This window comes from Polistes canadensis, unplaced genomic scaffold (assembly GCF_001313835.1).
Source record: "Polistes canadensis isolate GaletaPanama2010 unplaced genomic scaffold, ASM131383v1 scaffold_189, whole genome shotgun sequence".
Taxonomy (NCBI): Eukaryota; Metazoa; Arthropoda; class Insecta; order Hymenoptera; family Vespidae; genus Polistes; species Polistes canadensis.
This window is the reverse complement of record NW_014569736.1, coordinates 84822-109079: the sequence shown is the minus strand read 5'-3', so window position 1 is coordinate 109079 and position 24258 is coordinate 84822. Positions and strand designations below refer to the sequence as shown.

At 32.5% G+C, this 24258-nt stretch overlaps 3 protein-coding genes across 4 annotated transcripts in view; 2 read left to right on the top strand and 1 right to left on the bottom strand.

Moving 5' to 3' along the window:
* LOC106789554 overlaps positions 1-15292 on the top strand; it is a 20653-nt gene extending 5361 nt beyond the window's left edge. The window contains exons 3-10 of the mRNA XM_014753865.1: positions 12112-12180; positions 12275-12360; positions 12473-12568; positions 14016-14141; positions 14237-14359; positions 14524-14603; positions 14910-15017; positions 15109-15292. Of these exons, the coding sequence (XP_014609351.1) occupies positions 12112-12180; positions 12275-12360; positions 12473-12568; positions 14016-14141; positions 14237-14359; positions 14524-14603; positions 14910-15017; positions 15109-15261 (841 nt within the window). The 3' untranslated portion in view covers positions 15262-15292. The remainder of the gene's footprint in view (positions 1-12111; positions 12181-12274; positions 12361-12472; positions 12569-14015; positions 14142-14236; positions 14360-14523; positions 14604-14909; positions 15018-15108) is intronic.
* On the bottom strand, positions 14628-16735 carry LOC106789555 (protein LLP homolog). The gene is made up of 3 exons (XM_014753866.1): positions 16603-16735; positions 16245-16409; positions 14628-16168 (listed from the first exon to the last, which is right to left on the bottom strand). The coding sequence occupies exons 2-3, from the start codon at positions 16396-16398 to the stop codon at positions 15909-15911; spliced, it is 414 nt and encodes a 137-aa protein (XP_014609352.1). The 5' UTR covers positions 16399-16409; positions 16603-16735; the 3' UTR covers positions 14628-15908.
* Positions 16736-18028: 1293 nt separating this feature from the next.
* The window catches only part of LOC106789540 (repressed by EFG1 protein 1-like), a 43496-nt gene continuing 37266 nt past the window's right edge, over positions 18029-24258 (top strand). Inside the window, exons 1-2 of one of the 2 annotated variants that reach the window (XM_014753838.1) lie at positions 18029-18202; positions 20334-20441. In XM_014753838.1, the coding sequence (XP_014609324.1) occupies positions 20356-20441 (86 nt within the window). In that variant the 5' untranslated portion in view covers positions 18029-18202; positions 20334-20355. The remainder of the gene's footprint in view (positions 18203-20333; positions 20442-24258) is intronic. The other variant, XM_014753841.1, reaches the window with a different exon arrangement.

Genomic DNA, 24258 nt, shown 5'->3' with positions numbered 1-24258 from the left:
TTTTTTAAATATTTATAAATTCTTTTCAATGTGAAATAAAATATGTAAATGAAATTGTACCCGCAATGGGAATATTATTAGTGTCATAAATATATGAATCACGTGTGTCACGCAATGTGTTCAGAGAGAATAAGAGAAGGGGGTGTGAGAAGGCAAGAACAAAGTTCGCTACCACATATCGTCGCTTCTTTGATCTTTCATCGGTGTCACTCGGTTCATTAAATCCACTTAGATTATTCGCCTCAATCGAGATACCTGCTTATCGAATCAACTTTAACCGCGATCCCTATCGCAACACGAATGTGCAATATATACTGACCGATTATTTTATCGATTAAATAAAATAAAATAAAATAAAATAAAAAATAATCACAGGGATACGTTCGAATGGATTCTAAATGATCATTTTGTTCGCGTATTTTGATAAATCATACGACGAGATCAATTTTGTCGAATACTTGTTAATTGTTATTCCAACTATAAATGGATGTTAAAAAGAAAAAAACACAAATAACGAAAATTGGAATATCTCTATCAACGGTATTTAAACTTTTCTTATTCGATCGTGAACACGAATGAGAAATATTTAGACGTTCGTATTTATAGAACAACGTTCGAAGATAACGCCGTCTTTGCTTCGCTCGAAATAACTTGAGAAATTTTTTTTACGAAAAGCGTAAAAGAAATGTTATACACGCTTCGTGAAAATGTTTATTAAAAAAGAAGAAAGAAAAGAAAAGTTAAAACTATTGCAACAAATTCCTGACGATTAATAGTATTCGTAAACTTGTATTTTAAATTCATAAAGCTATTATATATATATATATATAACTATGCAGGTATCGTATAAAAGATAATAAAATCAATTGAACAAACTTGAATTACGATTATAAAAGTAAGACTAAGTAATTTTTCAAGAACGACAATACTAATCGAATAAATAATATTATAAATAATCGGAAACTCGAATAATCTCGACAATGTTATCCGTATTCCAATACTTTTGTAGTCAACAAATGAAATTACGATTCCGACTATACTCCCCGATGGTAGTTGAGGATTTCCTTAAAGCCAGCTACTTTTTCCTATAGAATACAATATACATCCTACAAGTAATATAAAATCCAGTAAAATGAATTTATTCACTTCAACTCGATATATCCATTATCGAAGAAATTTATCATACGAATCTAGTTTAAATCTCAAATAAATTTAATTTACATAATAGAAGTTTCGAACTTTAATAAAACATTCTACGAATTGAATGAAAATTTATCTAGAAGAAGGAGAAAAAAAAGTGAATATAATAATTGAATGAAAATTAAAAGAAAAGAAGACAAAAATGATAGGGAAAATAATTCTCCTAGGACCTAGTGAAATGGAAGTTTCATTTAATGGGATTCGTTCGTTCCATGCGAAATTGGAACTCGCCTTTGGGTGACTTTGGTGTTGTCGAGCTAGGAACGTGACTGGGCGTTAAGAGGAGAAGAAAGAAAAGTGAGACAAGGTGGAATGAGAGATACCATGGCCGCAAATAGAGCGCATCTTTTGCCCCACGAATCATTTTTTTCTTTTTCTTCTTTTTATTTGACTTCTTCTTCTTCTTTTTCTTTTTCCTTCATCCACTTAGAAGGGGTCGATCGTCTCATAGGATAAACATAACAGTGACGGGACGTTCAACCCAGTAGCCGTATCCGGAGTATTTAACCGATGCGTGTTTCATGAATTCGTCACGTGTCATTGTAGAGAAACATTTCGAACCTGTTCCAAACAAGAATCGAGAACTGGTTGTATGGTTGGTACTGAACTCTAACATACGTGGAATGCAGGTGCACGCAGATGACGGGTTTCGTACGACAGGCTCGTAAAATGTTAAATTGTAACGATTTAAAGAGCCCAATTTGTCTTATACCTGGCTTCGAAATTTTCTATTGACTGACTGACTGAATCAGACGTCTGGTTAAAGCATATATATATTAAAACATTGATTATATCTAATGTAAATGTTTACGTAAATAAGTACACAGATATGAACACGTATAATACTTTTTTCGAGTATCATATGCGTTTCTTCTGATATTAAAAAGATAAAACAATATAGTGTTAGATATACGTTTACAGATTAGTTAGAGATAAGCTGTGTGCGTGCGTGTAAGTACAGATTAGAATTTAGACGTCCTCTTCGAGAATCATGTTTCTCTGATTAATACGATAACAAAACTAACATATATATATGTATATATATATGTATATATATATATATATATATTACAAGTTCTGAAAAGGATCATTTTCAAAAGAATCGAAATAACTTGGTCCTCCAGGAATATCTCGTTGGTATAAATCGATCTCATTTTTAGTTACGCGTTGAGTAGCAAGAAGAAGAAGAAGAAGAAGAAGGAAGAGGGAAAGGGAGAGGGAGAGAGTGATGGAGAGGTTAAAGGTCAAAAAATCGCGAGAGTTGCAAGAGTCCTCCTCACGCGATTGCACGGAGGCGGTCAAGGTACTGTGGCGGCCCTCGTGAACTGGTAGAGGCCCTCGAGCAAAGGCCCTCGGGTGGTCGAACCGGATGGCTGCTCATATTCACCGTAAATGGACGTTCGAGTAAAAAACTACGTCGTCGTTCCTTCTTCTCGAGGAATTCGTGCCTTCTACTTAATACTTTTTTTCTTCTTATCCTTCTTATTCTTTTTTTTCGGTACCCTTTTCAAACTAAACGTATCGCTAAAGAAAATCCTTCGAAGAGAGGAGGAACGATTAATTATAAATAATTTCATGTGAGAAAAGGTATAAAGAATTTTCAGTTAAATTTCGAAAGATCGATTTCACTTTATCCGTTTACGCGTCTAGGAAGAAGAAGAAGGGGTCATGAATATGATCATTCGGCTGAGTGCAAGTATTAATAGGCACGGAGAGGATTGCTCGAGGGTGTTCGCGGCTGGTGAAACGCATATTAATAAGAAGAAAAAGAAAAAAAGAAACAGAAAGAGAAAGAGGGAGGAGGGAGAAAGTAGTAGGGGGGGTTGAGGAGGAGAAGAAATATTTTGCTAGGATGCGAGTATGTATTTTTGCGTAAGCATACGCGTGAGAAATTCTCCAAGGCTCCCACACGCGAACCCACAAGTATAATATAATGCAAAGAAAAAGCTCTGAGAGAGAAAGAGAGAGAGGGAGAGATTCTTTGTCTTCTCTCGAGTCTACGTTCTCCTTAAAGTATCCTGAAAGCCGCCTATGGAACTGGTTTCGTTGTTCCTGATTGACCTGGAACAATAGCGCCACTTAAGTATGCCAAAGAGCTGCTTGACGTTCATAAAATCTTGTTCCTCCCCCTCCTCCTCCTCCACCCCCTTTCGAATAGACCAACTATTAACTAATGTTAATATTTTTCTTCGTTAATTTTTATTTCTAATAAATATTACGCTTGGAGAATGGATAGAACTTTTCTTCCTCTACGTTGATTTGTTCACCTATTTTGTTTGGTTAGGATAAAAGAAATATTCTTTATTTTTTTGATCGCGTAATATGAGAATTGTTCATCTTGAAAAAAGTTTCATTGTTTTCCTAGAATTTCAGCTTTTATGCGAATGACAAATTATTTTTTTTCAACGTGTTTAATCAGTCGCGTAAAACGTTGAACGAAATTCTTTTTCATTTTGGCATTGATTATAATAAAAGTTTAATGTTAATATAATTTTGGATAATAGATTTTGCGAGGTGTAACGTAATTAATCGTAAATGGTATATGGTAATCAATATTATATAGTCTTGTCCGGTTCTGTAAACGATTTGCAAGACTACCAATGCATCCTAATGAACACAGAAAAAGAAGATGAAGAAGAAAAAGGTAGAAGTCAAAGTAGGAGGAGTAATGCAAGACGATGCATGTTTTATCGGCATCACATATGCACACGTGTAATTACTTCACTTTCGATGCGATTCTTAACCTTTCATCAAGTAATTTAGTAATTTGGAAGTTTGAGGCAAGTTTACCTGCTCGCGACTGTAACTCCTCGTAATTATTTTGCGAATTTCGTTATTGTTCCTTCATTAGCATCTTGTATATATAATTGTAAGATTATTTAATATTTTTCTTATGCAATGTAACAAAAAAGGATATCATAGGAGAAAAAACGTGTTCAGTAAGACGATGATTGAATTTTCTTGCATAGAAATGAACGACGTTTGAAAAAAATTGTATTTTAAATAAATACGAGTGAGAAAAATAAAAGTAATTAACGTTCGATCGAATGATAAATTATCGATAGCGAGAAAATAGCCTAACTACGGGCAGATGCATGCATTTTCCTCTAGTACGCGGTAGATTTTCTAAACACTTTGAAATATTGCATTTCTGAAATTAGCGAAGGTGAATCACGTTCTCGAATCGGTCGTCCCGGTGCAAGTTTAGCTTTCGTAGGTTCTCTCCCGTTCATTCGTTAATGTATACACACCAGAATTACTATGGCGTCGGATTGTTTAGCCATCGTTCGTTACCCTCGCAAGAGGAAAAGTAATGATTTGTTGATATAGTAACTGTTAATGACTTGCAAGACTTTATATTCTTCAAACTAAATTCCCCTTTGATGAAAAAATAAATATTCTTTTTTCATATAACAAGATGAATTTAAAACGTTTACATAAAAAAAAATAAAATTATTAATACAAATGTACGATGTCGTTTAATCGTGCTAATAATCACCGAAATGATTTTTCTCGAAAGTCTCGTTTAAAAAATAAAAAAAAAAAAAACAGTATTAACCACGATATTACTCGTATTTCGTTGAAGATATATAAATTTATTTTAATGATTATATCGCGTTTAACTTGCAATTTTGGTAAAGAGAATCCCGGTTCTTTTTCCCATCAAACAAATCCTGTCATGTCTGATTCCTGCTCCTTTATCTTTTCACTTCGGAAAGAAAAAGCTTTTATTCGTTCGTGTAGTACCCTCGACGAGACAGCAACTAAATAAAGAGAAAGAGAAATACGAAGAGAAAAAGAGAGAGGCAAGAGACAAGGGGGTCGGTATGTTGAAGTTGCCTCGTAGAAATTATAAAATTAAAAAAAAGGTAGATACGAAAGAATAAAAATCTCTTCGAGGACGAACTTAAAATCGTTTCAACTTCCACGAAGGATTTCTGCGTTATATGGAAACTCATTGTAAGATTTCGAACACTAAACGTCGTACCGTGACCGATCAAATGATCGTGTGTCTCCTGTAATTTGTAAAGATGTGATAATCTATACAAAAAAATTCTATGAAAACGCATAAAAAATATACATTTATTTATTTCTAAATAAAAAGAAATATATCGTGCACTAATCCAACTGTGAACTAAAATCTCATTCTATACGAAAATATATATATATACATATATTTTTTAAAGCAGTCATTTGACCGTTCACAGTAGGAATATATTAAATCACAATAGTGTTAAATTATTCTACTAATCCAAGAATGTTGCCACCCTCTTTTATACTTCATAATAGAAATGAATTCTGACATAAACTTTATTATGTATCTGTCATTCCTTATTTGAAATTAAAATTTTCTACGAATTATGCATTACGATTTGCAACAGGTTCATAGTGAAATACGAAATAGGAAATCGAATCATCGTACCGTACGGTTGAGTTCGTAAATTATTTAAATGGACGATCGTAAGTCATCTCAGCATTTCTTTTTCATTTTGCTACCACTCGAAAGAGTGGCCTCTGCAAAATAGAAGAAGAAGAAGAAGAAGAAGAAGAAGAAGAAAGATGACCGAAGAAAAATGAGGTGTCACGTATCTCGAGGTTGCTCTCGATCGATCCTTTTGCTTTCGAACGAGCACCAATCTGGCCAATACTATTCCCCTTGGTAGATTTTTACGAAGGGAATTGTTCGTTGAGTCACGAGAGTGCCACTTCAATTCACGGCTTCTTCTTTCTCTTTTCATTTATTTCTTTTTTTTTTTTTTAATACGAGTTCGAGAGAGCACCATCGAAGTCATTGAGATTCCATACTTTTTTGCGAAGCATTTTATTGCATCAACCTCCTCCCTTTCGTTTTCGAAGTTATTGCCATGCCTTTTTTCTTTTCTCATTACTTTTTAACATATTCAAAAAGAGAAGAGAAAAATTGCGTCAGGGTTGAGAAGCGTCAAGTCTTAAACGTTTCGATTACAATGATGTTTCGAGAGACTATTTTTTGATTGTTACAATGTTTAACATTAAAGTAAAGGGATCATCAATCAAATAATTCTTAAGTTAAACCAGTAGCAACACAGAGGGAGAGAAGGAACGATTACGATAAAGGGTAAAAACGAATGTTAGAGAATATAAAATGGTGGTAACGGGGAGAGAGGGAGGATGTAGAAGCGCTAATGCAGGAACGGTGCAACGGGTAAAATTTAATATCGCATTTTACGAGCTTCGGTTAATTCGAAGGGACGTTCGTTACACTTAACTCTCATTAAATCTTTGATTTACGAGACCCTGTCTACGAACTTGGAAAGTGGTTAAACTTAACGCGTAATATATATATATATATATACATTTTTATCCTAGGTCAAAAGTCGTATGTACTGGAAAAAGAAATGATCCTTCATGAAAAAGGATAATAAATATGTCGCGCTTATTGCTGATGCTAAATTTCTCACATTTGCGAAACAAATTGTTCGATCAAAACGAAATAAACGATAAATGGTAGATGAAATGAAGAATTTAATAGAAAATTCTTGTCCCTTTGATCCCTCATCTTGCTAAATAATTTATAATTTAAACCTAAAACGAATATAAAATTCATACATATTTATCCTAATCGTAAGTCAAAAATTATATATCGAAAAAAAGAAACTATCGTATACAAACACAAGATCGTATAATAAATATCTCGTAATTTTATTGTCGATACCAGTGTGAAAGAAGATAAAAAAAAAACAAACGTTAAACTTCTCACATTCGCGATTGACCATACGAAAGAAAGTTCGATATAAAAAAAGCAGGAAGAAAAGGAGGAAGATGATAGATAGATGGGATAGATAAAGTAAAGAGAAATTAGATAAAAATTGTTGTCCCTTTCGGTCAGATACTATCGCTAAATAACTTATAATGAATCTTTATAGGTATTTTCAAAGAAGCCGGTGTTGTCTCCGTCTATCGTAATGCGTTAAAGATACTCGAGGTGAAATCTTTCTCGAAGATAACCGTTGAGATTTCGGAAGTGCTTAAGAGAGCCGTAGACACGCGAGCAACCAATGCGATAACTCATCGGAAATTTATCACCCTGGAGAAGGCTCCAAGCCGGATCACGCAAAGGGACGTTCCCTGTCCCTTTCTTCTCTTTCTTGCTTCTTTCCTATCGTACGACGTTGCTAATTTTATTACCGATGTCTTATACCTTCTTTATCTTTTCTCCTCTTTTTTTCTTTTCCTCTCTCTCTCTCTTTCTCTTTTTTTTTTTTCTTCTTTTTTTTCAGTTTAGTCTTTCGACGCCCTCGGTCTCGCACGCCACGGAAATCTTTTTTTAAAGATAATATTAAGAAACACGATACGTATTTAATATTATCTACCGTCACGTACAAAGACAATCCTTTTTACGTTTTCAACGACAAATTTTCATGACAATGAAATATGAATTATTATACGTGTCCTTTTCTTTCACGGTCCATGACGTTAAAATTATTCCCCAAACAATGAAGAATGATTTTTCCCTTTTTCTTTTTCTTCTTCTTCGTCTCTACATATTTTTGTTTTTTTTTTTTTTTTACGAATGTTTTAATAAAAAGTAATATTCCAAAAAGATTTCCACAATTAATTTTAAAATTGGCACTAAATTCGTTAGTCCATTTTATTTTACTCGTTGTCACGAGAGTACCTTTTCTCTGTTACTCGTGAAAAGAAAAAAGAAAAAAAAAAGAAAAAGAAAAAGAAAAAGAAATTTAAAGTACCGTGCGATTATATGCATGTAGGAATAACTTGCCTTAAATAATAGCTGCAACAAATACCCTATCATTTAACACGAAAATCATCGAAACGTTTCGTTGCATTTGTGAAGAAAAAAAAGAAAAAAAAAGATAAACAATGATATGATTTATGCGAATCTGTCACGTGACATCTAATACGAATTATGATACAACTATGATACGTCTGACACATGCAAGGAACCGAATGTCGGAGGTTAACTAATACGTTACGATTTATATATAATTTAAATATAATTCGTAGGATTTAATTGGTTACGTAAATAAAATAAATTATGCGGTTGTTTCCTTGAAGATTTGTCGATTATATTTTTCAATCACCCTATATATTTTTACATGGTGTTATCATTGACGAGCGATGTACCGTATAACGGAGAGTTGTTCTTGAACCAGTATTCCCACGCGATTGTCCTCCGAACCGTATCCAAACTGTCTCCGAGAGATCCGTTTAACTAATTTTTTTTTTTTTTATTTTAATTTGTTAATTTTTTTACAATACATAGACACGCGTGAAAGTGTACTCTCGTTGGCAATGAGTAAAAGTGCCAGGACTATCTCGTAAAACGTTCTTATTTTTTGAAAATATTCTTCTTTATCTTTTTCAGCTAGAGAATCATCTACTTTAAACGATTACTGTAATATTCACGACACGGCTATCATAGTTACTCAAGAAGATCCCATATCAATATACCTTTTACTGCAGCAACATATCATAATAATCGAGAACGGTGGTTAAATTTATGAAAAATTAAATTAAATGTCGATATGTGCAAGCATATCACATTCACTTTATGAAAATATACAGTTATTCCTTCGTTATATTAAATAATATTGTCATCCCTAAAACAAATACGGTAAAATACTTAAGTATTTCACATGGAAACGAAACATATAAGAACTAAAATAGAACAAATCCGTATAGAAAGATGGAACATGTACTCGCACAGGAAGTTGAACATAAAAAATATAACTTTAAACGATTGTTTTCGCCTATTTCAAAATTTTTATCGAATATGTCGATACGTGTTATAAACGCCTCTACGAATCTTTTTTTTTTTGTCTTTTTTTCTTTTGAAAGAATTCTAAACGACATCAAAAAACTCTTCATCGATTTCCAAAAGCGTCGCGAGCGACGGTTCTAACAGATTTTTCTTAAACGCGTAAACCGGTTTATTCAACGAATCAACTATTTCTTATATCGAACTTTACTCGGGAACGATCTTTACGTAAGACGGTAAGCGATAATCGCGTTTTCATCGATCGTTTAGATTTCATCAATTGGAGAAACAATATTTAAAGAAAGAAATGAAAAAAAAAAAAACCGAACAACTCCGACGTATTTTATATCTCGAGATTTCAATTAGATAAATAGCTTACTCCGGTAGTAATGTGGGAAAGTTAATAGAACAGGACTAACTGTTCTGACAAAAAAAAGAAACACCGAAAAATAGAAAATAAATGTAGTACATGCTAGAGTGGCACAAAAAGAACTAAGTTTTATGCATATCTCGAATGAATTTACTATTATATCTCCTATGAAAGATTGTATAAGATTCGATAATCATGATTTTTTCTTTCAAAATATTATATTATTTCCTGATGCATTGTCAAGCGTTGACAATTAATTTAAAAGTGTTTTTAAATACAAATGAAATGTATCCAACTTATCGTAGACAAAATATAATAAGCAGAAATCCTAGAAAGTTAACATGTTAAATAACTCACCCTGTATATCCTCCATTACTTGGAAGTGACTCATTTTTAAACAGCGAAACTTTCTAATATTTACCCAAAGTACACTCACCGAGCGTGTTCAAGACTTAAATCAATAAGTGTGCTATATATATCGTTCGAGTAAAGAGAAAAGTTATATATATATGTATATTTTACATCTTTCAATTCTTTCTATTGAAAAATAATGCGTCGAAGAAATGCACGCGGAGACATTTTCTCCGAGCAACAAGTATTTCATTTCTTAACCTCGTACGAGACCTTGAAGTCGTCCTGGAACGCATCAAGGCCCAAGAATTTAAATGCTGCATAATTCTATCGTAACTGTATGAAGAATATTCTACGGGCCATTAATTCGAAAAACTAGGAAAATTTATCTTCTTTAAAAGAACGTACCCAACCCTTTTGCTTAAAAGTATACGCAGTATACTTCCATCACACGGATTATTAATTTTAAAACGTTTACGTTTACTACTGTCAGTCGATAAAAAATTAAATATTACATAAATTCAAAAATATCTATCTATCTAAAGAGAGATAAAATTGTCCTTGATAAAAAGTTGTTTTTATCTAATGCAATTGGAATTTAAATATTAAATCATTAACGATTAATAATATTCATCCTTTTTCTTTTTATTTATGAAAATATTATTATATACAAATTGAACACTCTAATAAATGAGAGTATTCTATACAATGAAACCATCGACAAAGAAAGTATGCCAAAAATTTCAATATTTCTTTAGAACCATTTTCAATATTTTCTTCTTTTTTTTTTTACTCCTGTGGCATTGACAACAACGACTGGCAATAGAAAGAAACAAGGCTTGTAAAAGAAAGAAAGAAAGGGGTAACAAAAATGAAGGAAAAGATAAGGGTCGTACTATTCGAATGTATTGTCCCTCTCTTTGTTTTTCTATTTCTTTCTTTCTTTCTCTTTTTGGAAGTTAGAAGGCGTTTTAATTGTACTCTCGTGCCCGCTAGCAAAGTTTAATCGGCCGAGTCTAGTTTCTTTGTTTGGTGTGTGTGTGTCTCTATGTGTCCGTAGTACGTCTCTTTTTTACCCTTTAAAGAAACCTTGTCCTCTTATTTTCTTCCTCGGGAAGGAAAAGGATCATGAGTCGGAAAATATGGGATGGAATGCATGTGCATCGTGCGGATCAGGGGATACGTTGTTGGGACAGTTAATGTCGTGTCGCGTTTCAGTAAACATGACAGCGACACGGCAAAACGCAATTTTCTGCGCCCTGATGATGACGAAGAGGTTCCACCAAGTCCACCTCTTCGTACAAAATTATATATGATCTTTATGTATATATTCATATTATCTATATATATATACATATGTAAGTACTTTCACGTGTTATATTCCTATCCGCGTTATAACAGTTATTCGCAAACTATAGGAAAATGTAGCAAATCCTTTTTGCATATATTTTTGTCAAGAATCAGAATTAAATTTAACAGGAAAAATCTATTTTTGGTTACTTATGTGATTTGAAAATATAATTATTACTCTCTTTATTTTGTATTTTCTTTAAATATTCAGGCATGGGTGTAAAATTCATTTTTAAGAGCATAAATAATTTGCGTATGACTGTTATAACATATAAGTTGCAATTAGTTAAAAAAAAAAAAAAATAGATTTAAAGACTACAAAATACAAAAATGTATTTCCAATTATTAACTCAACAAAAAACTCAAATATATATATATATATATAACAAATTTCTCTAAATAGTATATTTATGTAAAATTAATTGAATATTTCAGTACGATACTATACCGCAATATTCCGTCACTGTCTCTCTCAGTCATCTCTGCATCATTCTATCTTGAAACTATGCGAATACCGCATGGAACGCAGATCTATCGCTTCTCTTAACCACTGTCACCATAACCGCGTTCAACCGACTACCGTGCAATTCCCTATTTTTAATTATACCAACTTGCCAAGCTCATCTGCGGTAAAATCAAGGTAACATTGTTTCGTGCTGTTAATATTTAAATATTAATTTCATTTAATACACGACTTATATATATTTAACTTTTATTTTTCTCATCTTATATTCGAAAAAAGGGTTTGCTTGCAAAGGTAATGGCGAATCGAGGCGTGGTAATGAATGCAAAGCCATCTGATATTCGTTTTCTCGACGTGAAAGATGCGGCCTTCTTTTAAAAAGCAACAAGAACTCGTTACGTGTCGTACCGAACACGAGCGATTTATTTTCAGATCATGCGTACAGATCTATCCCATCGTTGAGTTTAAAACTTCCTCCCTCCGGCCCCACCCCTCTATCTCATTCTATTTCTTTTTTTTTCTCTTTCGATCGGATATATATTTTTTTTGTTCCATCTTTCTCAATTTTCAAAAGCTATTTTCAATCGAAGTGTTATCGTGTGTTGTTTTTTTTAGAAGGCGAGTATGTGCACGACAAACTACTTCTTCTTCTTCCCCTTACCATCATCGCGGAAGACAGATCAGGTAAATTTGATTATCTTCTGAATCGATCTATTGAGATTTATTTTTTTTTTTTTTCCATATTAGATTACTCCAAATAAGTCAATTTATACTTTAGGTTAGTCTACACAGAAGTGTCGCCCGGTTTTATGTGCTGTCCAGGTTGGATGCAATTTACTCGTCTCAGTTTTGGTTGCAATAAACGTGAGATTCTTTTTTTCTATATATATTTTTTTTTTTTACACGCTCACGCATCTACACACAATATACTAATATATATTAAAAGAAGAAATATTTAGAATAATTTATTTTTTAGCAACCTGTGCAGCGTTATGTTTGAACGGTGGAACCTGTATTTCTCCAGGGAAGTGTATTTGTCCGAAAGGTTTTACCGGTAGCCAATGCCAGTCGGGTAAGTCAATGTTTTTCATTGAAATCAAAAATATTCTAATGCGTGTAGAAATAAATATTAAAATAAACTATAAGTTAGGTATATCTATATTTAAATTAGATTAGAAATATCTGTAGCTTTTTAACTACACGAGTCCTGTAAAGTTTTGATATCCTTCTAAGGTAACTAGTAGTAAAAGCGCCTTACAAAGTTCCCGATAATGACTCGACTGACGAATACGGGTCGTTAAATCATGAAGTATCTGGAGTGTATCGATAGCAAACAACGATTACGCTTGGTGTAACCAGGAATTGTTGAACGTAATTAAATCGACGCGGTGCGATATTCCGTTCGATAGCATTTACGCTTGGAGTGTATACACATATAGCCAATAAGAAACCTATTTATCTATCTACAGGGTGATCTATACCGTAAAAATTATTTAGATATTTTTGTTTATATTAAGAAAAAATAAAAAAATAAAAAACATAAGAAAAATTATGAAAATAACAATAAATACAATTCATAAAAATTAATCCAATGGAAATAACGCGTATGCATTTACCTATAATCTCCTAACTATTTTTACAAATAAAATCATAGCAACTTGTATAAAAATAAATATATTTTCATTGAAAAAAATAACGCGTGCAATTTTTAAATCTAAAACAAACAAAAAAATGATATATTAATTGAAATGATATGAACCACCCTATACGTTGAACATACATGCAGTTACTATGGTGTTTTACCTTTGGAATAGACTATATGTTTTCGATAGATTTACGACCGATTATCGATAGGTTACACGAACGTTCTAATTACTCCTGGAACTGGCAACGTTTCACGTAACACGATCATCTTATTTTTGTTGATCGTTAGTTCGCGATTCGTTGGTAGGAATGGAAAAGTTTGTCACTCGATTAAAATTACTTAGAGACCAAAGAGAAAGATTTACGAAGGTTGGCTAGAGATAGGAACGACGACGACGACGACGACGAGGATATATACCGGACGTTCCCTAATCCTCGACGTGCAATCGCCTTTTCGAAATTAATTGCTACGAGTTTGTAGTACATGCACGTTCTTACGTGCTAATCAAACCGAAGGTGTTACTATCCATACACGTGTGTATGCATATGCTAAGCTAGAATATATATATTAAGTCGGGATAATTATTAAAGATTTTTTTCAAATGACGGCACCACGATACTCTAATATCATAAATATAGTTCTTATATATTTATATTTTTAGACGACAAAAATTAATATAAAGTTGGAGAAAAAAATAAAATTGATTCATATATATAAGTATCGTTGATCCCTATATGAGTCAGTCGAGGGCTTTACATAGATAACTAGTATTATATGGGTCGCTAGTGTAACGAGAGGGTTAAAATGATTTATTCTTGAAAACATAATAAGATAAACTAATAAATAGGCGATATTATATGTATTTAAATTACAGACGTAGACGAGTGCGTGACAGAGAAACCATGTGGACAACTTTGCAGAAACTTACCCGGTAGCTACGAGTGTTACTGCAGACCCGGTTTTCATCTTCAACAAGATGGACAATCCTGTCGTAGAAACGGTAAGTTTTCATAAAGAGTTAGTTTTTATAACACAGCACGAATTCTTTCTTGACCTTTTATCAAGTTGGTAAACGCTTTACGTATAATTTTCTAGACACCGAGGACACGGCTTTCGAGGCTCGAGATCTAGAGAACGACTTCCATGAATCGTTGACGTCGACGTCGACCACGACGACAACGAGTACCACAAGAAAACCAACTACCACCTCCTCTCACGGTACGTATATATATATTTATTTAAAGAGAGTGAGTGCTTCTCAGAGATAAGTTAAAAATATCCAGCCGCAACTTTACGTTCTTCCTGTCCTCTCATCATCGTTTGGAATCAACAAATAATGACGTGTCCTCTCTCTAAATGCGATTTTCACTTTCTTTTTGTAGATGTAGATAACAAAGTGGGGGATGTTGACCTCGATCAGGACTATGAAATCATCATGAGGAGACTAACTAAACTTGAAAAAGTATGGTCATCGTTGTAACATTGGTTTTTTTTCTTTTTCTTTTTTAATTGAATATCAATCTTTCTCAATTTCCTAATTACGTTTAACACTTTGACTGTCACGCCGAAATTAATTTTTCATTTTCATTTCAAAGTATATTCTAATTAGCAGTGATGTTCCAAATGCGCTAACTGTAAATTTTCATTTAACTTTTACAATTGTAAAAAGCTCAAGTGCTCCGGTCACCAATGACCAAAGTGGCAGTCAAAGTGTTAGAGACCAGAACTTATCAATGATAATTACTAAACAAAATTTTTTACTTTTTAGCAAATAGCCAAAAATAAAAAAAGAGAAACCGAATCTACGGATATGAGCGCAAAAATTATTATGGCTGTTGAAAGTATAAACGATATGAGAAGAGCTGTTGAGAATGTGGTAAGATTACAAGGAATTATAACATAACGTACATGAAAATTACAATATCTACGTAAAATATTAAAGAAGAAACTTTGAAACATCATTTCAGCAATTGATGCAACAAGAGATATATGACATGAGAAGTAAGATGAAGCATTACGAGTTAGAGGCGAGGAAGGTACAACATTTAACGAATCGTGTGACAGATTTAGAAAATAGACTAAGAACACATTGCAGACCTTCCTTAACAATAGATCCATAAATTTAAAAACTTATATTAAATAGACTGTCGTAAAAGGATTCATGATTGTATTGTTATTGCATTTGCATGAATTTCTCTTAGATGAAAATATGATGTACCGGTGTCACTGCCACTTTAGCATTTATACCTTAGTTAGAACATAGTTTGTATGTAATTTAAATATTATTTTACGAATTTTTGTACGCCGCTTTATAATAAAAACTATAATATAAACTAAATGTAAGAATGTTTTTTTTCCTTATCAATTAGTATTAACCCTTTCATTACAGCATACTTTGACTGCCATATGTTTCGCTCAGGAGGTCATGGTAGTATTTTTATTATTGAAGATTTCATAGAAATTAGTCTTTCGACGTTTCAATAAAAATTTGTAATAATTCAATGGCGCACATTTTATTTCAAAGTATATTTTAATTAGCGGTGATATTCAAAATGCACTAACTGTAAATTTTCATTCAATTTTTACAATTGTAAAAAGTTCAAGTGCTCCGGTTACCAATGGTCACCGTGGCATCACAGAAGAAACCATGGCTGGTCATAAACGATCAACATGGCAGTCAAAGTGTTAACGAAAGAATTCATTTATATATTTATAATACGATTAGATGTTGTAAAATATCTTTTTAATTATCAACTTACAGCCCTCTTTACTTATTTTCTTTAAGTGCTTTTTTTTGTCGCCTAGTTAATCTTTTACTTGTTTTGGTAGTACCTTTAGCAGCTTTTGCTCTACCCTTTTTATGCTTCAATATTTTTCGCCTATTCATCCAAACTGGATAGTTTCCGTATTGATCTCTTAATGTTTTTTTATCGTATACTCTACCAGTATCCACTTCCATTTCTTCTGTATCAGCATTATCATTTTTCTTCGCTTTAGCACTCTCCTTGATGTCATGGGCACCAACCACTACGAAAAATATTGTATTTTATAATTTATGTTAAATATAAGGAAATAATATATGAAAAAATAATGTTTTATATGCCTGTAGCAATCTCCGTAATTTCTGACATTTCGACATCCCCACTCTCATCGATACCAAGAGTTTTCTTTAATTTTGCCAGTTCTTTAGCACCATAACGTTCTCTTTTGATTGCTCTACATTTTCTTTTCCACTTGCTGCGTAATGATTTAGCCATCGTATCGATACCTAAAAAGAAATATAAATTAATGAAATAAGTGGTAATACAATGTATAGATTATAAATAAAATGTGCAAATAATATTGTGTAAAAAAATAATGTATAAAATATAACCTCTCATAAAAGAATAAAGTCTCGAAAATCTCAACTGTATTTGAATCTTTTATTATAAATAAGCAATAAATAATAATCATTTTCTTACCTTTAACACTTAATTAGAATATTAAATATCACAATCTTGGTAAATATTTATATTTTAATTACACTAAATAACGCACATGCACGTGTCACCAGAAAAAGGAACCGCTCAGAAAATACAACGAGAATGCCATCTACTGAGGAAATCCAGAGTAAGAAACAAATAAATAGTATATGATGGTAAGACAGTATAAAATCTCAGTCGATAAAACAGATGAAATTGTGGTCGGTAAGACAGAGTACCGACAATAATTATTTTCTTAATGCGATAAAAATTTTTTTATTTTTGGTACTCTGTTTGGCCGACTGAAATTTCGTCTTCCTTACCGACCGTAATTTTTAACTGTCTTGCTATCATAGTCACTTACATAAAAAAACTACGAAAATAAAACAAGCAATTATTGATTTTTTACGAATAAATAGTTTGCTATTACCTGCAATGATTGTTTTCTTTCTGCAGTGAAATTTTTATTGTCGGTACTCTGTCTTACCGACCACGATTTCATCTGTTTTATCGACTGAGATTTTATACTGTCTCACCATCAGAATTACCAAAGTAAGAAAACTGCTTATGTCGTTTAACACTCAACCAGTGGTAAATGTAAAGAGAAAGGAAGGAAGATAGAAAATTGTAATTGAATAACAATTTTTTCAAATTTGTATACATATACGTGATACTTCAGAAAATATTTTGATGTATTCTCGTGATAGAGATCTTACAGATTATAATCTATATTCGTTGGAGCATGACACACGAAAGAAATGTCTTAATAAAAAGCTAATCGGAGCGAGGACAGCAATGTTTTACATATTCATATTGTTATACCTTTCACTTTGCGATTATGGTTGACGATGATTATATAAATTCATTAATCAAACATAACGTGTATAAAAAATTGTTCATTTCAAGTTTCTAAAATTATTATTCACGGATTTTATTAGATTTGAATAACGCAAGTTATTGAAAATAACTTTTGTACGAACGAAATATGAATTAAAATATGAACAGTGTCCTCCCTCCTGTCATGCGTCAAAGTTCGTGTTAAAAAGAATGTTTAAAAAAATACTATATGTTAAAGAATAATTAATACACGATAATTCGAAATATAGGAGAAAAACATTTGAACCTTCATCTTTTTGAACGAGACTTTGGTCATCAAAATGAACAAAGAATATGTTAAAGAATATACAGCCGTTTAAGAGACTTTAATACCACTTTACATGAAAATAACGACTGTCAGGTTGAGTAAAAAAGAAAATTGTAAAAGTAAATTAAATGTCAACGAAAGAAAATTGGTAGACGATTCGTATAAGCGAGAACGAGTATGGCAGTGTCGGTAAGCAGAAATTGTTTCTATCACTGACAATGAGAAAAATGTCTTATCGGTGAGTGTCAGTGGTATAAAGCTGTATGAAGAGTAACTCGTTAATGTAGTAATGGACTAACTAAAGTGACAGAAAGAGCCCTCGTCGACGTGGGCAGACACAAGTCTCCTTTTTTCGCATTGTTAGTGCAATCGTTTGGATTGTCGGATAAAACGTCGGACGTTCCAGAGCATATAAAACCTTTTGGGACGTAGTACTCATCTCCTAACTAACGAGGAGTAAGTAATTTTCAATTGAATTGCAAGTACTTGCAATTTGTGCATGCACCATCGTAACTGCAATTTAAAATGATTCGAAGAAATTATTTTGAAAAAATATTGAAATTTGATTTATTATAATTTGTTGTCTTTTTTAATTGACGATATTTGATATTTTGTAAATGTAAATATAGATTATGCTAATGTTATATCTTATTTGTTCGTTTCCTGGAAATGATTGGGGAGAGGGGAAAAAGTGGAAAAAGTCAGTCGAGCATAATTTTCTTTTTAACAGACGGTCGTTCGAAACGAATGGCGCCAGTTAAACGTACCGTAGAAAAAGAAAGAGAAATGAAGAAAGAGAGAGAGAGAGAGAAAGTGTGAGAGAGAGAGAGAGAGAGAGAGGCAGGCAAACGACATCGATTTTCAATTAATGTCAACGAGTAAACATCAAATTTGGATGAAAAATTCAACATGATCGCGATGCCTATCTTTTAACTTTTTCAATTTATTATTATATAAAACGATAGAAAAATAATAATCGCGTTAATGCTATCGCGAACGAAATTTTACCCTTGAATATTTTTCTCATAAATATCAATAATTTAAATATCGAAAACGAGAATTATATAAACCGGTTTTTTTTGTTAATTAAATTTATTATTTTCGTATTTTTTATCTTCCTTTCGTGACGAAATTTAAACTGTTGAGCGTTGAAATTTATAAGTATAGTTGGTGTAGTTAAGATTTATCACTATTATCGGATTTCCAAATAAAACAGATAGACATATTCGAAAAATAATGATAACCGATAACGAAATAATTAAAGATAAGTCATAAAAAGATCGTATGACTTATTCAAAATTACGATTAAATGAATGTTCTCATGAAATAACAATGAATTGATATCTTATATAAAATGAAATCTCACATTACCATTTTTTTTTCTCAAGATCGAAGACAAATGTCTCATTTAGAAAACTTTCATTAGCGTGACGCGTAATTCTGACAAAAACTGGATCACTTGTTTATATCTTTTGGGTTACTTAATCAAAAAAGAAAAAAAAAAAAGAACGAGTCAGAGGATCAGGAAAAGAGTTTACAATTACCGGAAGAAGTTGTATCGCCGAATAAGTCGTTTCTTACCTTTAACATCGACTTCCTTTTATTTTTTTTTTCTTTGTCATTTTTTACCGGGTCATCGAACTCTATATACACGAACGAATACAAATTTACATTGGAACGAAAAAGAAAAGAAAATAAAAAAATAAATAAAGAAAGAGAAGTAAGGAATATCGTCAGAGAGTGCAATGGCCTTCGTTGTAACCATGAAGGTATACTCTCTCTTTCTCTCTCTCTCTCTCTCTCTTTCTCCATGACTGGATTATCGACTACCCTATAAAGTTCTTCTTCTCCTCTAACGTATCTCACATCAGCCATCTTATTGGAATCTCGTTAGAAGTTAAACGTTCGAAGGAATGATTTCACGTTACAACGTTTTAAATACTTTAACATTAAATTACATCGACATCAAAATTGTAATATTTCTTTGATACACATTTCCAAATGGCGTTGTAGGATTATAATACGTATTATAAATAATTTCAAGGACTTTATGGTATAGCGATAAGAATAAAACGAGCATTGTGAAGATCGATGCTTCTCCCATTTATCTTTTGATTTGTTTTTCTTATCTTTCAAGGATCCTCTCATCTTCTTTACTCTTCTCTTCTTTTTCTATTTTTTATCTTACCATACGAATTATCTTTTATAGTTTTTTTTATTTATTCCCCTCTCCCGAGAAAGGCGAGCATCCGGTTAAGAAAAAACAATGGGACTACCAATTAAAGTCAGTTAAAACCGTAGCCAAGCCTATTATGTAAGATCTAAACTTAGAAGGGTGGATGACGAGACTGTTACGTTTTACGAGATACTCGCGTGAATCTTATCATACGTCGGCGTTTAATCGGTCAAATTATTTCCTTTTTTACTAATCCTAATAGAAGCATGATTCTTTTAGCAATATAAAGCAAACAAAAAAATAACAAATATCGACTTAGATACGTTCATTTGGTAAAATTTAATGAAATTTCTTTCTTACGAGTGAGAATTTGTTTTTATCATCGACAATTTTTACCTTTGTATATTTCAGAAACAACTTTTATACAAAAGAAATGCAGCAGGCAACGGAGAGTTTTATCTACAACTCGTTCGACGATATTTCGAGCATCGATGAGGAACTAGAACATCTTTATCTCGAGTAAATATTTTATAATTCATTATGATTATTAAGAATCCAAAATCTTGTTTGTATATGAACACTAAAATTCATGATAATCGTTACTTTAAATCTTATCTCTGCAATACTTAATATTTATAGTAAATAAATTTAATATTTTTCAATTTTGTATGCGTGTTCCATCTGTTTTTCGTTTGTTCGAACAATAATCATCAATAAAATTCTTTCAAAATCTCGATAAAGAAAGGTTTATTAACAACGTATAGAATTAGTTCAACAGTAGGATACTTCGATTATAATATTTAAGTTAGCTTTTAATTTATCAACCTTCTTGCTAATTGGAGCATAAAATCTGTTAAACTTGCCGAAAGTAAAATCGTTGTCAATGGAAATGGAAAGCTGTCGGAGCAGGTTGCTTGTGTGTTGTCTCGATGGCACCTTGCGTCGGTGTAGTGTGATCAACAGCAACGATTTGCTCGATTCCTCGTTTACCAGTCAGAGTCGTTTACAGGCGTATTTTTAATGGAGTTACTTTCACTGATAACAAGAACGACGACGACGACGACGACACACCAATGCCGGAAGCTACAATTTCCAAACTTTCTGACGAGTCAGCAACAGTCGTGTTCGAGAACTGAATCGAGTTCGACTAGTTCTTTTTTTCGCGATCGTGACGTTTCGTTAACGAGGAATATATTATATATATATATCTTGTTTTTTTTTTTTTAAAATCAAACGAAAGAGGTGAGTTGAGAAAAAATTAAATTAAATTTCTTCTATTATTGTTGTTTCGTGTTGATTACTTCGTTATTAAAAAGAAATACATTAAAACAAGAAATTAATTCGTTAGTTAATTCGATCGTCTATAACTTTCATTGAAAACAACCGACATCTTGGCAAGTTGTTTCCTCGACATCAAGTAGTAATATACCTTTCAGTTACTAGATAATATACTTGCTTTACAACGTGTATCACGTGTAGCACGTGCAGGTTTGTAGGTCGTTTCGTTAAATATTTCTATCTATCATGGATGTGCAATTCACATCGTCGTATTTTCCGTGTTCTTACGATCAATTCAAGCGTGTCTTATAAATATTTAAACATATACAATATGATATACGTATAATAACATAATTGATTGGAAATGATATTCTTTGGCATATATCAAATGAGATTAGATTTAATAGAATTTGACATGATACAGTATTGTAACGAAGTTACGCGATAATAATGCATAATGGGTTATTTAGCCATTTGATTAGAGTCTCATTTACATTGCAACGCAACGAAAACTTCGTATTCGACAGTTAGGAGCACAACACATTGAATATTATACAACTACATACATAGTATATATATATACATATATACTTCTATCGTCAAAGTTATCGATCTGCATTTCTCCCAACTAGGTACGCGCATGCGTAGCTCAGTGTGATTTTTAGTTACGGTAGCTTTCGAAATAAGAATAACGTCTTCAGCGATTCGATACGATGTTAAAGTATGTATAAGCAATCTATCCCATGTCTGTGTTTATCCTATTTTGCTAAGCACGATCTAGGTCGGTGTCTTTCGATTTGATCGGTTGATGTGATGTATGTATTCCTATATACGCGGATACTTTCCAAATGCTACTTGTTTCCGTTTCTTGTCATAAATCATGCTAGTTATCGAACTAGCTAGGATAGAGTCTTGATGCCAACGCAGCATAAAATATGCGTATGTGCATATATCGTAGCTAAAAGTATGAGTAGCCGTATTAGATAGGTGCATAATGCATACGTGACTTTGCTCGATGAACGGACAAACTAGGGTCCATATCGTGTGTACGTTACTGACCCGGTTTTCATGTCATAAGTGTCATCATCACTTTAAAAACTAGGCCACGAACAAACGAACGAATCGTATGCTACTAGAATATTTAGATAAAGTTAGATAGTATAACGTGTTACGTTGATGATACATACCTTCATCTCTCTTCCTAAAATCGTATTCTACCGATTAACAACATGCAGTCCTTTAAAAGTAACATACAGTTATTTGAACTCGGTCTTATGTTCCAGAACGATTATCCTTTACGGAACTTTAAGAACGAACGTTCGTGGTTTGTTTGATTCTACGAAAACTAGCTGACTTGCTAGATAAATACATAGTCGTGTTTTTCGACCGATTCAACGAGTGTCAATTACTTCAGATGATTGTCCGTTTTAATTGAGTCAGTTCGGTTACCTCATAAATAAATTTCTAAAAATATACGTAATAAGCAAGTATAATAGTACATCCTTCACGGTTAATAAGTTCATTCGAGTTCATTTGATATACGAGAAAAGGATAGATAAAAGGTTCATTTGATCTAACGAGTCCATGCTGTTTCGTGATCTCGTTAAAAATGACGTTTTCGTACGAGAACCGTCGTATATCGAAATTGTGCGCAATCCCATAGAACCGGTTTTCGATGAACGGGATTCCATGAAGAAAGCAAAAGCGTTGATTTTGTACTTCTTTTTTCCTTTTTCTTTTTTTACTTCTAACGATCCGTTTTCCCAAAGCCTGATTTATTTTCTCATTCTCGTTAGATCGAGATCTACTTTTCTTGATTTTTTTTTTTGTATTCCTCGATTGAAGATATTCTTCATTGCAGATTGAATTAAACGAGATTGCATTGTAGACGAACGAAATTACGTGGGAAGATGATGATTAGATGTTTAAAGATTTACGGAACGATAACGATACATAAATTAAATTCATATCTATTGTTTTACTCGCCCACTTTTGATCACGTTTATTTTCTTTAGATGTTCTCGAACGATTTGACACCGATTTTACTGTAGAGTAGACTTTTTAATCGGGTCATTGTCTTTACTACTCGCGCGGAATATCAATGGGGGAATGACGATCGGTAAATAATGACAACGACAACGACAACGACGACTGCAAAAAGAAATAGTCGACAAGAAATCGAATCGAGTCTTTTCACCTCACTCGCGTTTCTTCCTTCATTCTAAAGCCACCTCTCGCCGTTTCTCTCCTCGGGTCAAGTTTTCAAGGCTACGGGAAAGTGGATTCCTCCTGCAACACATAGTAGGTATAGGTTGATTGGTAGATAGTTTGGTATGTATCGAAAGTCGATAGCATTTCGATATATAGCTAACAAGTTTAACCATAGGAAATTTCAAAGGGTGCGAACGCTACGGCATTCGAAAGATTCGAGAATTGTTTTCTTTTTTTTCTTTTTTTAACACGTGTGTAACAACGATGATACGCGTTAAACTTTTTAATTATTATATAAGTCTCAGAGGGAATTAAAGACGGTTAATAAATCTGATGAACAATTTATTTTCAACTAGTTGTACGTTTCGTCCCTTACTGGGGGACTTCATCAGCAACTTGATCATTTACAGTTCACGTGTCAATACATATTATCTTTTTTACAGAGTCATATATTTCAATAAAACTTAACATATTACAATACAATTTGATCCTAAAACACTTTATCTTATCACACATAATCAAATACTGATTCTATCTAGACTAGTGTTTAATAATCTAGGTATCTTCAGTATTGAAAATATGGTAAATATTTTTTATGCTAAAAGTGAATAAATTTTAATAAAACTTATATTAAATTAAAGTACACTCTTTTGTCTACGCGTAGAATACCATATGAAGTTATAAATTTCGAATGTAAACTTCGAAAAATGTCAGAAAATGCAATGCTGTAAATTGTGCATCTTTGCAATTTCTTTGAAAAGTTTTGGTAAATATTTTTTATACTAAAAGTGAATAGATTTTAATGAAACTTATATTAAATTAAAGTTCACTCTTTTATCTACACGTA

Excerpts from the sequence above, each read along its gene's own strand:
- LOC106789555 (XM_014753866.1), bottom strand. The coding sequence starts at position 16,398 with ATGGCTAAATCATTACGCAGCAAGTGGAAAAGAAAATGTAGAGCAATC. Across the intron at positions 16,169-16,244 it reads AATTACGGAGATTGCTACAG|TGGTTGGTGCCCATGACATC; the intron begins GCATATAAAACA and ends TATTTTTCGTAG.